A 16,135-nucleotide genomic window follows, 5' to 3' on the forward strand; every position below is an offset into this window, starting at 1 on the left:
TAGGCCCTCACTAGGCAAAGAGTCTGTCACTGCTTCAGTCTTGGCTTTCTCAGGCTCCAGAATGGTGATCAGTGAATTCTTAAAGGCTACATAGCCTGTAGCTTTTTCTTATGACAATGCAAATGTCTCTTTGCCTTTCGCAGGTGAAATTCACCCTTAAATCAGACAGGGAAAATTATACTCATAAGTCATCGTTATGATGTCAGCCTTGACCAGGTGTTGACTGGTTTTCTCACTTCTTAGTCTGTATTCTTTGAAATATAGCCACTAAGTTCAGCCTATATTAGGAGTTTGTGTGGGAGTTAAGCTTTCCTTCGTGGTACCTGCATGTTCAGTGGAATTCTTCAAAAGTAAAACTGTCCTTTCTTCCTACATGTTTGTTATTCGGTCATTCATTTCCTTTTTTTTAAAAAAAATTCTAAACATTTTTAAGCATTTAAAATTCTCAATAATCTTTATTACACACACACACCCTTTATAACTTCTTGTTCTACCATTGAAATATAAGACTTGGTTTCGTTTATCTTTGTGTCCTCTGGGATTTAGTACAGTTTTATACTAATTGTCAAATATATATAAATGAATATATATTAATTTCAACTAGAAAGTACTGTTTCTTCAGTCAAATTACATAATAGTATTATAAGTTAAGATTAAAAGTAGATTTTGGAATAAATAATAAGAAACATGCTTGATCACTTTTTACTATGTATCAAAATGAGGAATACTGTGAAAATGGGTTATTACATGTCAGATCACTATATTTACAAATGCCTAATTACTTAAATATTTTTTACCAAAGATATGAGCTGTTCTGCCTTTTTTTCCCCCCTCCCCATTAGTTTACAAGAACAGAATAAGGCTCCCTTTCCTACATCCTCTGGGAAGTTATCATCTGATGCAGGCACTCAGATAACAACAGAAAGTCCAGAAAAGACCACGTTTTCTTCTGAAATTTTTATTAATGTTGATGATTATGGACAGGAAGCTTTGGGCGCCATGGGTCAAAAGCCACCCAAGTTTGCCTCATCATCTTCGATGCAAGAAATCACATCTTCTCTTGGCAAAGACAGTAAGGGACTATAACTGAGTTTTACATCATAACCATCCCTTTTATGTGTAATTGTCTTTGAAATGTTACTGTTTTTCTCATCATTAAACCTCATTTTGCTACAAAGTTACTATATTCAGTTTTTGTTTGCATACCTGTGAAAAGAATAGGATTTCCATCTTAATTTTGAAGGCCTTAACAAGAGTATGTTGCAATTCATGCTGTTTATGGCTTACTGACATTGTCCTATGATTTTTGTAAAAATACTATTAGTATGTAAGAACTGTTTAGGGCAGGCATTTGGCTCATAGTAATATGACACATGAGACTTTTTTATAGTGCACAGTGATGATGTATTTCTTGCTTATGAAACTGTCACTGGTTACTCAGGTTGAACATTAATCCTACTGTATGGAAATGTGAACATATGTATGCACATGTGCTCATGCACCCCCATATGTGTAAACATGAACACATACCTACGTAAATGAAAAAAAATATTTCCATGGATGCTAGTGGATGTAGCTCAATGATAGTGTGTATGCCTACCTAGCGTGCACCAGGCCCTAGACCAGTCTGTAATATTACCCAATATATATAAATTCACACATACTCTTACACACAGGTATGTATTATTTTCTGTTGTTTAAAATAAAAACATTGCCTTTCTGTCTCAGGCTTATGAGCCAGTTGGAGTTTGGCAGAGTTAGGTTTCAGAGGGCAAATGTAGTTTAGGTGTGCCTCCAAATGCCTGTTTCTGAGATTCAGGCTATGGGACAATTGCAGTCTTGCCAGGAATATGTTGCTTTTATGATGGTAGCAGAAACACTCAACTGTTAAAAAATTTTAAACCTACATTTATATCAGAGTTCTCTATGTATGAATAGGCTAAAAATTAATATTCTATTATTATAAAACAGAAGAACTGAACTCTAACTTTTTATTTTACAATAACGAGTGTGTAAACAGAAGAAAAACATAGAATCTAATTAAACTTATCTTTAAATAGTCATACCTTGTCTTTTTTACATCTGTATATTTTCTTAATGTTCAAAATCATATTTTTATAATAACTTTATTTTGAAATTGTTATACAAAAAGTGAAGTGGACTTATTTTCTTATGTCTGTAGGAGTAAAGTAAGATAAACTGCTTTATAGTTAGAGCTATCTACTTATGGAATAAATTGCTGAAAATGCACCCCTCGTCCTACTTAAGCCTCATCCTGGTTTGATTTCTTTCCTGTTCCTAATCCTTCACAATATGTGTTACACTTCATGTGAACACTGCCTGGCAGGTATAAGGTGCTTGGCATGTGTTAGAGTCAGTGCTGCTTTCTTACTAACGGTTCTGATCTTTACTCCTCAGCCCAGCCCGTACTGTTACCATATAAGCCATCGGGAAGTTCAACGATGTACTATGTTCCACAATTAAAAACAGTTTCTTCAGATCTGGATTCCAAATCAGATACCACTGTTGAGAGCTCACATTCAGGTATTATGCAAAAAATTATCCAAGATTTTATTTTCAGAAATAGAGTGTATTGGCTGGTTGATTGTGAAACCTTTTAGAGAAATATGGAGGTTTTGATGCCTCAACCTCTGGTTGATTCATAAGTGAATTGTTTGATTTATAAGTGAGTTATTTTGTGTAAGAAAAAAAAGAAGGCTAAAACTGAGTTGACAACTGCCTGGGTTGGTGTCAAAGTCCCTTTAGATTGAGCATAGAGCCCAAAGACATGAAGACTCACTGGTTTCAGCTGTTTAAGGCAGTCTTCATACAGGCATTAGCCCGCCACTATGCAAATTGAGTAGAAACTTGAGTGGCCTTACACAGTTAAGTGTAGTCTTTATAGTCTTGGTTCAGAAATTACTAAACACAATGGGAGTAGAATCTAACTTTAACAGTTGCTATACTGTATTATTTAAATGTCCAAGTTTGCAGCTAAAAATATTAAGGAAAAACACAAGACACAGTATGTTCCATACAAAGAAAAAAAAGTGCCTGAGGAATCCCAGATGTTGGACTTACTAGACAAATACTAAACTAGTTAAAATATGTTCAGTGATCTAACTTAAATGGCTTTTTGAGAACTAAGGCCTTACCAGATAAACAACATTATAAAGAGATACAAATTATAAGAAGGGGCCACATTATAATTCTGGACTTAAGAAGCACAGCAGGGAAAATTAATTTGCTAGAGGAGCTCAACAGAAGACGATCAGGCAGAAGAAACAGTGAGTCTAAAGATAGGTCCATTGAGATGACTTCATGTGAGAACAAACAAAAGAGAAGAAGGAACAAATACCAGAGTTCTGTGGGACACCATTAAATTAAGTTGCCGCAAAGGCGGGAGCAAAAGTGTAAGATTAATGATGTGCCTTCCCAGTGAGAAACACTGTACACTTAGAGGTGAAAGAAGAGCATTTTATTAAAGCGCCTGCTGACTGGGGCTAAGGTCCAAATAAGAGTTGGCATTGAACAGAAGACTTTGCTTCAATCATTCAATGTGCACTTTAGGCTTATGCATTTGCCAAACAGTCATGCTTAAATTTCTTTTGGGTCTCTGGCCCAGGTTATACTTAGAACAGTTTGAATACAGATAAGAGACTATAAATCTGGCCATCTTAGGTAGATAGATTTACACAGCAAAGTTATTACATATTGCCAGAATTATTTTAAGTACATCAGTGTTCTTTTTTGAACAGTTGTTTCCCAGTGTCATCCTGCCCACCTGGCAGAATTGTGTCTTTCCTGATAAGAGCGCAGGGTACTCGATGGCAGACCTGGACTTAATGATGGCTGTGATCCTATACGTCCTCCTTTTGAGCTTCCCTTTAGAGCAGTGGTTCTTAACCTTCCTAATACTATGACCCTTTAATATAATTCCTCATGTTGTGTTGACTCCCCAACCGTAAAACTATTTCATTGCTACTTCATAACTATAACTATATTCATAACTGTAATATGCTATAAATAACATAAATATCTTATATTTAGAATATCTGATATGCAGCCCCCGTGAAAGGTCATTCAAATTTCCAGGTGTTGCAACCCACAGGCTGCTCTATGTAGGGAGCCACTGCTCTATGTAGACTTGGCTGACCTAGAATTCACAGAGATCTGCCTGCCTCTGCCTCCTGAGTCAATATTAAAGGTGTGCACCACCATATCAGGCTTGCCTTTGCTGTATGGTTGTGAGCTGCCATGTGAGGCTTGATGATTAAAATAACATAGGGCAATGACATTTTCATAAAATGTAACATGATATCAAAAATATAAATAACAAAGAAGAAATAGAAAAATAATTTGAAATGCTTGTGCACCAAAGAGTATCCTATCAACAAAAAGATAATTCATAGAATTCGAGGTTGATTTGTTTTATAGAGTCTTAATATGCTGCTCTGGCTAGCCTGGAGCATCACTATGTAGATGGCCTAATCTCAGACTCACAGAGATCCTCCTGCCTTTGCCTCCCTTGTGCTGGGATTAAAGGCATGTTCCACCAATATGGGACAAGAGAAAATATTTGCAAACCATATGTTTGTCTATAAGGAATCAATATTCAGACAAATGTGAAGAACTTACAGTTCAACAACAAACAACAAAATACTTTGATTTTTTTGCACTTCTTTTATTTATTATGTATACACTATTCTTTCTGCATGTATGCCTGCAGGCCAGAAGAGAGCACCAGACCTCATTACAGATGGTTGAGAGCCACCATGTGGTTGCTGGGAATTGAACTCAGGACCTTTGGAAGAGCAGGCAATGCTCTTAACCACTGAGTCATCTCTCCAGCCCCCAAAATACTTTGATTTATATATGCTCACGGAACCTACATTAACCTACAAATACATGAAAAGATACTTTGTATCAATCATCACAGGCAATTACAACCCAGAGCAATAACAGGTCACACATCACACTTGATAGAATCACTCCTAATTCTAAAAGACTTGTCAATGAGGCTATGAAGAAATTAGAATCTTCGTGCTGATGGGACTGTAAATGGCATAGCCACTGTGGAAAACAGCATGGCAATTTTTCAGAACTCCAAACACAATTTTTTGAGCAATTCTACTTTTAAGTAATGAAAACAGTATTTTAAATAATCATCTGTGTATCCATGCTCATAGGTAGTGGGAGAAGTCCTTATGTATATGTGTTGTTTTTATTGGTTAACGAATAAAGCTGTTTTGGCCAGTGGCTTAGCAGAATAGAGCTAGGCAGGAAAACTAAACTGAATTCTGGGAGAAAGAAGGCAGAGTCAGTAAGAAGCCATGTAGCCACCCACAGGAGACAGATGCGCCAGAACCTTGCCAGTAAGCCACAGCCATGTGGTGATACACAGATCAATAGAAATGGGTTAATTTTAGATGTAAGAAACTAGCCAGTAAGAAGATTGAACAAATAGGCCAAGTAGTGATTTAATTAATACAGTTTCTGTGTGATTATTTTGGGTCTGAGAAGCTGGGAATGAACGAGCAACCTCTGACTACAGATTGGCGCACCAACATGTGCCAGCTAAATCCACATAAAACCTGAGAGAGCTCTAAAAGGAATTCTAAACACAAAAGAATTAAGCACAGCTTCTTGGTAACCAGCATTTTTTTTAAAGTTATTTTTAAAGGGTTATTTAAGAGTAGACTCACAGATCACAGTCCTCTACATGAACAGGAAACAGGAACTGGAAGAAAGCAAGCGTGTGCTTCACGTAGGCACTTATAGAATAAGAGGCAATGTCCAAGTGGGCTGGTATCTTAAAGGCTGCTGGCTGAAGGAGTTCTTACAGCACCTCCCCCTTTTGTTTAAATAAGAGAGTTCTAAGCCTATTACAAACTATATACAATAAGAACAAATATCAAATAAAAATTAGAATTATAATCAGCATAAACAATATGAAGCAAAAGCATATTCTAAATGTTTCAATAATTATTCTATCATAAGGAGTCTGTCTTATAAAAAGCTTAGCCAAGTCATACGAGGAAAGTAACTACATCTATCTAGTCTTCAACCCCATCGAAGATGTGAGGACATTACTTGAGTAAACAGGAAGTGCAATCAAGTAACTTCCAAAATGTCCTATAAATGACAGAGACAGTTGGCTACCTGGGCAGTCACCCAAAGTCTCATTTGTAACTTTGGAGCAACCAACTTTGTCTAAGGCCTAGAGGCAGGAAAGTTTTCAAAACTGTCTTACCCTGTCTTGGCAAGATTTGACAGTCTTTTTTCTTGTGTCCTGCTTGTCCTCTCTGGACACCGTGCATTTTGCCAGTGGTCACCTCTGACTACACATAGAGGTAGTGTTCACAGTAGCCAAATGTGTACCTCATATGTCTGTCACCCATGAATGAATGAACACAGTAGGGAGTACTTATAATTCTTTGGATTTTGTAAAGTAACACCATTCTGATATATGCTGCATTATTTGTTCTTTGAACTAGTGAGTATTAAAAGGAATTAACATGTTCCAGCTGAATGCCATGCTAGGTTGGTAAGCATGTTACTGTTACTTTGTTTCTCCACTCAGGCTGAACTGATTCTTTTCAACTGGTTGGTGAAAATGTATAATTTTGAAAGCTGGTCTCTTCAGGATCCTACTTCTTACAGTTTGAGTTTGCTTGTATGTCATTAGCACAAGTGATTCAATTTGATCTGCTTTGCTGAGTCCTGGAACAGGAACCTTTAACAGAAAGAAAACAGAGTGGTGGCCAAACGTGGTTGACAGTAGATCATGCAGGGTTGTAAGCAATTTAAAAACATTTGTGCTTTGCTGCAGTAGGTAGCTATAGTTTGATTTATATTTGTAAATTTTTTCCAATTTTTCATACGGAGATCATAGCTTGTAGATGGGAAGTGGGAGATTGAGAGCCAAAGCGTTAGTGGAGACAGCACTTAGAAGAAGGATTTGTAGTACTGGGAAAAGTTTAGAGTGACATCAAACAGAAGAAGTAAGCAGACACAGGAAACACTTCCTCTGGACTTGTTAGAATGCCAAAAGTGTAGGATAAGGCAATTGGAAAAAATGATTTTTAGTTTCCCACGGTGAACACTGGGTAAGTAGGAATGACATTTCCTAAGATGGAGACTAAGAAGCAGGTGTGAGGAAGATGATATAAGTATCTGCTTTGGGCATGTGAATAGAGAGGTATTGTTATACAGCCACATAAAGATGTTGGCAAGGAGTAACATGAAGAGGCTCTATTTGCATCATAGATGAATGCTTTTATAAAAATACACAAATGATCAACAAGGGTCCAGATCTCTAATTACTGTTCTGGAAGAAGTAAGTTAACTCTTTCTGCCCCAGATAGAAATCCATATCCACATGTATTTCAGCTCTGCACAAATGCCAGATATAAGAGCATACTCTCTATTGTGTACATGCTTGTCTGCACTCTTCTCCAGCTGCCTCTTCTCTTGCTCATCCACTGCAACTGTGAGAAATTATCTGTTGTGCTTAACCCCACTGACCTGGTCACCACTCTTGGGAGAAAAAGGCTGATTGTTCATGTTGTTGGTTGCTCCAGACATGTGCTCTGGTTTGTAGAAAGATTGGTAAGAATAGCTACCAATTAGAGTTGTGTTCAACCACAATATATAGGAGCTTAAAATGTATAGAGAAGTGGCATCTATTTTTACTTTCTATTAACATGGTATAAAAATTATCTGTATCCTTTATTGTTAAAATCTGAAGCATAAAAGAAAGGAAACTCTTGGAAGCATCTATTTATTTATTTGTCTATTTATTGGTTGTTTTTTTTTCAAAGCAGGGTCTCTCTACGCTATTCATTCATTCATTGGTCTTTGTTTTGTTTTGTTTTTTTCAAGACAGGGTCTCTCTATGTAACTGGCTGTTCTGAAACTAACTATGTAGACCTGGCTGGCCATGAACTCAGAAATTCACCTGCCTCTCCCTTCCAAGTACTGGGATTAAAGGCGTATGCCACTATGTCTTGCTTAAGCATTTATTTTTTACCAACCATTTCTTGGTAGTTATAGTATACCTAGGAAGAGGAAGGTCTGGTTGTGGAGGAACTGTAGCACTGGAGACTTGTTAGAAGAAAGGATAATAGAACTTGTCAGAGAGCTAAGTGGCAAGGGACAGAAAGTGATAACCAGGTAAGATGAGAAGATTCATGTCATCTGTATACTTGATCTAGAAGACTTAGTAGGAAACTTGCAGGCTGTTTGAAATCAATGAGACTGGTACTTGTTCAGTCATAACTATCATAAACATTCTATCACTATAACAGCTATATATTAATTATGCAAGTATTAGGAGCTCAGGAAATTGTATATGTTTCTAGATCCTGGTCTAGAAAGGCAAACAGTTTTATAGAAGTTTGTAGTTACGATAAGCCTTTACATGTCCAGGAATGGTTTTTGCCTATAGATGTGACATAACAGATTAGTTTCTGTTTGTCAATTTTTTTAAAAAAGATTTATTTATTTATTTATTGTGTACACAGTCTTTAGCCTACATGTGTGGTTTTTGCCTATAGATGTGACATAACAGATTAGTTTCTGTCAATTTTTTAAAAAAGATAGATTTATTTATTTATTTATTTATTTATTTATTTATTTATTTATTTATTTATTGTGTACACAGTCTTTAGCCTACATGTGTACCTGCAGGCCAGAAGAGGGCACCAGATCTCATTACAGATAGTTGTGAGCCAGCATGTGGTTGCTGGGAATTAAACTTGGAACTCAGGACCTCCAGCAGAGCAGGCAGTGCTCTTAAACTCTAAGCCATCTCTCCAGCCCCTCTGTTTGTCATTATATATAGGAATGTTGAGATACATTTAAAAGAAAGTTTAATTCTTTCAAATATTTGTCACATAAATTTTTCCTTTCAGTTTTTTTCTTTTGTCTGTTTTTATATTTTTTAAAAAATTTTTTATGGTGCTGGGGATTGAATTGAGCCTCACATAGGCTAGACATATCTATGCTCTTTTCTCTGATGTACGTGACTAGCTCTCTTTCAGTGTTTTGTGTTGTAGGAGTCTAGCAGGGTCCCTGTATCTAGGATAAATCATTAGAGTGACTAGTTGTTTCCTAGAAGTAATTTGACCTTGAAAAATCATTGTGGAAAAATGATGATTGTTTTCTGTGGTTTGTGAAATTGTTCTTCTGAATGGGGCATTACAGTTTTTGAATGACTTTGGTCACAAGATGCTTCTGACACACCTGGAGCTCTTGGATTATTGTGGATTTCAAACAGAACACCATAAGGACTGAAGTACCAGGGACATGTGATGCTTTCCTTTAGAGAGACTTAAATGAGAATAGGGACCCTGGTGTGAGGAAATACGTCACCTGGAAAAACAGCTTTGTAACAATCAATAAATACACCTTTGTACAGTAGTTCAAAGTTCAGTTCATCAGAGGCTGGACTTTCCTGCTGCTACACAGGCCTTAAACTTTCATTTTTGAGTGACCTCTTTATTCAATTTATTCATGCAACATAGAACATCCCAGCATTAGACAAATCTTCCTGAGTCAAAGCTTATAAATTACTCCATGATTAAAAAGAATCTTCTTTGATATTTCATTTTATGTACAGTAAACTTTATGGTATTGGGGATTAGGATTCCATATGCTGCTGTTACGTTTAAATAGTACTCTTCTTAATGTATTCCATTGTCCAGCCTGACTAGTTCCTATACATGCCTTGTGTGTGTTTGTATGGTAACTACTATCTAATGTGTCTTTTTCCTTTAATCAATACCGGAAGCCGCCAACTCCCCCCCCCCCGTCATTTTCCTTCTTTCAGCAGCTTTCCTGAGCTGCTAGTAGTCCCCAGAACTAATCACTGTCCCATTTTTTTTGTCATGTCTGATGTCATTTTCCTTCTTGTCTGATAATTTTGCAATTTATTCTACATGTCTCTGAGTTTCAGTTTAACTGATGGTCTAATTGGCCTGCAACATCCTTGTCATGTGTTCTTTTCATAGATGTGGTCTAAGGGAAGAAAAAGTTTTTCTTGACTGCAAGACTATTTTTAGTGTCTATTGTGTAATATTTTCTCATTTTTCTGTAGGATCCAATGATGCTATTGCCCCAGACTTTCCACCTCAAGTGCTAGGCACAAGAGATGACGACCTTTCCGCCACTGTGAACATTAAGCATACAGAAGGAATTTATAGTAAGAGGGCCGCAACAAAGGGGGAAAAGCCCCCTCAGAAAGATAATGCAGGTAATGGGTGACCTTGCCTGTTTTACAGCTTGTTTCCTGAATCTTTTTATTTGAAGTGAGAATATTGTCTTTATTCATTTTCTGGTTTGTTATGGAAACTTTGTCCTACATTAAGTATATATGGCAAAGTTAAATGTTAGAATATTTAAAGTGCTTCAGAGAGATTGGAAAACTTTAAACTTCATTTTCACATAAATAAAATGTATTACAAGTGTTGAAATAAACACCAAGTCAAGCTTATTTTGATACTAAATATCAGAAAATCGTGATTAAAATTCTCATAAATTTATCTCTGCCAAATGTTGCAGAGTGACACTCTGGCAGGATTTGACAAGGAGTTGAGAGCTCACATGATGTTTTATTTTGCTGCCAACCTGTGAAAATTCAATCTTTGGGCTTGTGTGTGTTGGGCGGGGGGAGACCAGAATGTCTGACTACCCTTAGCTCACATTTCTCTGTGACACTGGTCGCCTTCAGCTGAGCCCTGGCTGTGTCCTGTCGACAGCACAGCCACTCTTCCACATCAGGCCTCTATCAGTCCTTTCAGATCCCACCAATTTCATTCAGACACTTGGTTTCTTGGGTCAAACTGTTGAATTTTCAACTTTTTCTCTAGATAGAGAGCAGCCATTTTCTGAAAGTATAATATATTTAAAATTGCAGGAAGATTGCTAGTTCCAGTGAGAGGCTGTTTTAGAAAAAATTAACCAAAACATAGGAACATAGATTAGTAGGGAAGTAGATGAACTGATAGGTAGATCTTCTATAAGAAATGCAAGAGTATGCCTTCTTAATTTTAGAAAAGGAAAAATTTCATTAAACTGGATTCCTTTCCAAAAACCAAAACAGAAAGTAAAACTGGCAACTCTTGCCAGATAAGGAATATTAAAGTAAAAAAATTCTATAAAATGTGAACAGTAAATAAAGGCAAATCAGAGCGGAAGTAAATATTACAGTGTGCACATTCCACAAAATATATTCTGAATATATAAAGAAGTAGTGTGAAGAAGACATTCTGCTTAGTAGAAATTGAACAAAAGAGACTATATAATACCCAATAGCAGCATTATAAAACTTTTATTTTTGTTGATAATCTGGGGATACAAATTAAAACAGCAGTAGCTTTCTGTACTCATTAGAGTGGCTGAAATGAAAAACGCTGTGCTGTGGATAATGAGAACTTATTCACTGACAGTCAGAGTGTAAATTAATATTCTGACAGTTTATGTGTGTTGCTGGGTTTTGAATTCAGGCCTCACATAGGCTAAACATGCATTCTGTCATTGAGCTATACCCGTAGCCCCGCACAGATTCTTCAATCTGTTTGTAAGTAGTTTCAAGCTAGAACCCACTCAAGTGGCCAATATTTCTTTAATAAAATAGGTAACTTGTGGTGTTAACACTATTGAATGCTTACAGACACGGAGAAAAGGGTAAGTGTATGTAACAACACACAATGAACTTCATAAACATAGTGTGAATGAAGGAAGGAAAACATATATTTTGTATTATCCGTTTATACACAGTTCAGGCATTTCTGATGCATTTGTTGTATTTAAAATCAGGTATTATACACTCTGCTTTCTCTTCAGTTTTTATGAATCTTAAAATCAAGTGTTGAATAAAATGGGAAGAAAGAATGAGTAATAGGCTGCTATTCAGATTTTATTTCTTGATCTGTATAAGGTTACACACATATTGTTCAATAATTAGTGACAGTCCTGCGTTTTTATACAGATGTTTACTAGGACAATTAAAATCTTTTTAAAAAGATGTGTAAAAGATAAGGTTATTAGAAATGAGCCTAAAGTACATGCAAGAGTACCATAGAGACAATTCTAAAATTGAAATTCATTAAGGAAGTCCTACATAATTAGAGAATTAGACATAATAGTAATAAAAGTTTTCAGTTGTCATTAAATTAATCTCTGGGCTCAATAAGAGAGCTTGTTGTACCAGCACCAGAATTTTATATGTAACTTGCTAAATATTGTTTGTAAAACGCCTTTAATCCCAGCACTCGGGAGGCAGAGGCAGGCGGATCTCTGGGAGTTCGAGACCAGCCTGGTCTACAGAGCTAGTTCCAGGACAGGCTCCAAAGTCACAGAGAAACCCTGTCTCGAAAAACAAAACAAAAAAAAAAAAAAAACAACAAAAAACCAGAAGTGTAGGAAGCAACCATATTGGTAAGACTTTATGGGTATGGTGTCTGACGTTTCTAGGAGACAGAATCTCAGAACAAATGTCCTGTTTCTCTGACTCGTAAAATCCCTTTACCCATTCTTCTACAGTGATCCCTGAGTCTTAGGTGCAGGAATTGAGTTATAGATGGGTCAGTTGGGACTGAGCTATACAACTCTGCGTTTTTATCAGTTGTGATTTTCTGTAAATGTGCTTTGTCTATTATAAAGAGAAGTTTTCTTTATGAGGGGTGAAAACTCTACTTACCGATGTGTCTAGTAAAGACAATAATAATAACACACTATCATGGAAGGAAAGCTTATGAGGCCTCAACTCTAGACAAAACTATAGGAAACTAAGGATTGTTGAGAACTGGAGAAATAGCCTTCCTTGAGGAAGAGCACACCAAGTGGCCAGCCCTGAAGACATATACATACCAGTAACATAAGACTGATCATGTTGTATTTATATATTTAGGAATACATACATAAATAAATAAATAATACATTAATATACACACATACTGCTGCCGCCATGAATTTAAAAAGAAGCAAGAGTTATAGGAGAAGGTTTGGGGAGGAGAGGGGAAATGTAGTGAAATTTCAGTTGTTTTTAATAAATAAAGCTTGCCTAGGGATCGGGAAAGTAAAAGAGGCACACTGGTCAGCCTTATAGCCAGGCAGTGGTAACACATACCTTTAATCTCAGTAGCCACACTAGTTGCCAGAGAAACCAGGCAGTGCATGTCTTTAATTTCAGCCCTAGAGAAGATTATAAAATGGGAGGAGATAGCACTCAGATACAGTCTCATTCTGAGATTCCTAGAGGCAGGATCGCCATTTCGGACTGAGGTTGAGGTAAGGGCCAGTGGCTGGCTGCTTTGTTTTTAGGGCCTTTGTGTTGAACCCCAGTTTCTTTCTTTCTTCCTTCCTTCCTTCCTTCCTTCCTTCCTTCCTTCCTTCCTTCCTTCCTTCCTTCCTTCCTTCTTTCCTTCCTTCCTTCCTTCCTTTCTTTCTTTTCTCTTTCTTTTTCCTTTTTTTGATTTTTGAGACAGGGTTTCTCTGTAGTCATTGGTGTCTATCCTGGAACTAGCTCTTGTAGACCAGGCTGGCCTCGAACTCACAGAGATCCACCTGCCTCTGCCTCCCAAGTGCTGGGATTAAATTTAGGCTTGCGCCATCACTGCCTGGCGAACCCCAATTTTATTTGAGGTTTTATTAATCATGCTTTAGGGAAATGTTATAATTATAATCTCTAAAAGAAAATTATTTTCTAAAAATAAAAAAATAAAGTATAATGTGACCCACAAACAAACAAACAAATGTGGGAACTTAAAAGAGAGATGGTGTGCCAGTCATGGTACTGCTTAGAAAATTGATAGCATATGTAAGAAAAGTCAGAGAAATCCTGTCTGCACACTGAACAAAAATATATGATAGCCATATGCAATGAAAAAGCAAAATTTAAAATTTATACCCCTATGTCTCTGAAATAATTCAGAATTTCATCCTTTGAGCTAGGGTGTCTTAGGGTTTCTATTGTTGTGAGGAGACACTTTGACTACAACAACTCTTATAAAGGCAAACATTTAATTGGGGCTGGCTTACAGTTTCAGAGCATGAATCCATTATCTTCCTGGTGGCATGCAGGCAGACATGGTGCTGGTGAAGGAGCGCTGCATCTTGATCTGCAAGCACTAGATGCACCTGTGTGCTGCCCTGAGCGTAGCTTAAGCATAGGAGACCCCAAAGCCCCCACGGTGACACACTTCCTCCAGTGATGCCACACCCACTCCAACAAAGCCACATCTCCTAATAATGTTCCTTCCTATTGGGCCATTTTCTTTAAAACCACCACACTGTTTCGTGTATCTTAGGCCAGTTTTGAACTTGTTATGTAGTTCAGCTTAACCGCTGCTATCTGGTTTGCCTCCCATTCCACCACTCCATACAGGTATCACAGACATTTGCTATGATTCCCAGTTTTTGTTTTTGTTTGTTTTGGGTTTTGGTTTTTCCAGACAGGGTTTCTCCTTAGCTTTGAAGGCTCTCCTGGAACTTTGTAGACCAGGCTGGCCTTGAACTCATAGAGATCCGCCCGTCTCTGCCTCCTGAGTGCCGGGATTAAAGACTATTACTACCCGGTCACCAGTCCCAGTTTCTGTGGTACTGCAGATCAAGTTCAAGAGTTAATGTGTGCATGCTACTTGGCAAGTACTTCAGCAACTGAGCTGCATCTCCAGTCCACAGTCTAGAAGCGACATGAGACATTGATTCCTGGAGGGGGGGCTGATGAAGTTATTAACATGAAAAACTTGGCACGTGAAAGATATTGTAATCTGTTAAAAGATACAGATTTTTAAAAAAGATGTTTGGAACTAGTAAAAATCAATGGGAAATGTTACTGGAATGCTCAGTGTACTGCTTTTCAACATAAAAAATAAACAGAAATAGCCAGATGTTGGTCAGTAGATGGGTTGATGGGTTAAGACAGAAGAATACTGCATATATTGACTATTATGACTAGTCTCAGGCATGTTAAGTCAGAAGGCATGCTCTAAGGCTGTAAATTATGAGTATAGATTGTTAAAACTATTTTTTTATTAATGCAACATGCTAAAGATATTGAGAGATACGCAAGTCCAGTATAAAGGGTGCTACTAAGAAGGGAATAAAGTCAGGTAACTATATCTGTAATGTTTTATTTTTTAAGTCAAGTTTTTAATACATTTTAGGCTCCTAATATGTCTAAAATATTAAAGATTCTAGAGAATTAGATGAAAAATTAGGACTGAAGTAATAGCAATAAGGAGAAAAACAATTGATTTGAAAGAAAAGAGATTTCTGGGTGAGTAAAGTCAAGGCTGGCTCTTCGTTGTGTGTCTCATTGTTGGTTACATTGTCTGATTTCTCTCTTGAAAAATATGGGTAGTTAGAGGTAAGAGAAGATAATATGACCAAGGAGGGAAGAAGTATCAGACAAGCTTAAAAGTTTTAACTACATGAGATATAGAGAATGTTGTATCTAGATAGTATAAGTATTTTTCTTGACTATATGGTATATTAAATAGCTCCACAATTGGTAAAAACTTTGAAAAGACCAAAGAACTCCAAGGAATTGTTTAAACCTGCATTTTTACTTTGAAAACCATAATTGATTTGAAAGAAAGGAGATTGTGGTTTCATCAGACTAGTAAAAGGTTTTTAAATGTTACTTTATTTAAACTGATGTTGTGCATTGAAAGATATGGCAAACTTTCTAATTCATATTCCAGTCTTCCAAACCAGAGCCTAGGGTCTTTTCCCCCTCATTTATATGTGGGGGTGGCTGTGTGTTAGGGAGGGACAGGAAATTTGCTTGACTTTTGTTTATTATCTTTTTCTCTCTGGAATCAATGTTCTTATCCAGAGGCCCCAGTTCAAGTGCCCGTCACTGGGGATCAGAATGTCTCAGACGAAAAACAGAAAGAGATCATCAGTAGACCGGTTGTGACCAAGATGGCATGGCCTGAAGAAAGAAGTTCCTTGCAGGACACTGCAGGTAGCTGAACTGGATTGTTTGGGCACTGGTTTCCTCTGTTCTGCAAAGACTGTTGCTTGAAAATCGCAAGCCGCCTGAGCAGCTGTGTGCTCTCCAGTCTCTCTCTGCTATCTCCAGGCCTCCTTCTCGCTTGCTCACACAAAGCAGCTGAGGGTTCTA

The 16,135-nt window shown here is 37.1% G+C and overlaps 1 protein-coding gene across 4 annotated transcripts in view; it reads left to right on the top strand.

Moving 5' to 3' along the window:
* Alms1 (ALMS1 centrosome and basal body associated protein) overlaps positions 1–16,135 on the top strand; it is a 127,689-nt gene that overhangs the window by 74,571 nt on the left and 36,983 nt on the right. For all 4 annotated transcript variants that reach the window (XM_075983694.1, XM_075983696.1, XM_075983697.1 and 1 more), the window contains 4 exons: positions 843–1,072; positions 2,419–2,544; positions 10,100–10,255; positions 15,845–15,976. In XM_075983694.1, the coding sequence (XP_075839809.1) occupies positions 843–1,072; positions 2,419–2,544; positions 10,100–10,255; positions 15,845–15,976 (644 nt within the window). The remainder of the gene's footprint in view (positions 1–842; positions 1,073–2,418; positions 2,545–10,099; positions 10,256–15,844; positions 15,977–16,135) is intronic.

Source organism: Microtus pennsylvanicus, chromosome 8 (assembly GCF_037038515.1).
Source record: "Microtus pennsylvanicus isolate mMicPen1 chromosome 8, mMicPen1.hap1, whole genome shotgun sequence".
Taxonomy (NCBI): Eukaryota; Metazoa; Chordata; class Mammalia; order Rodentia; family Cricetidae; genus Microtus; species Microtus pennsylvanicus.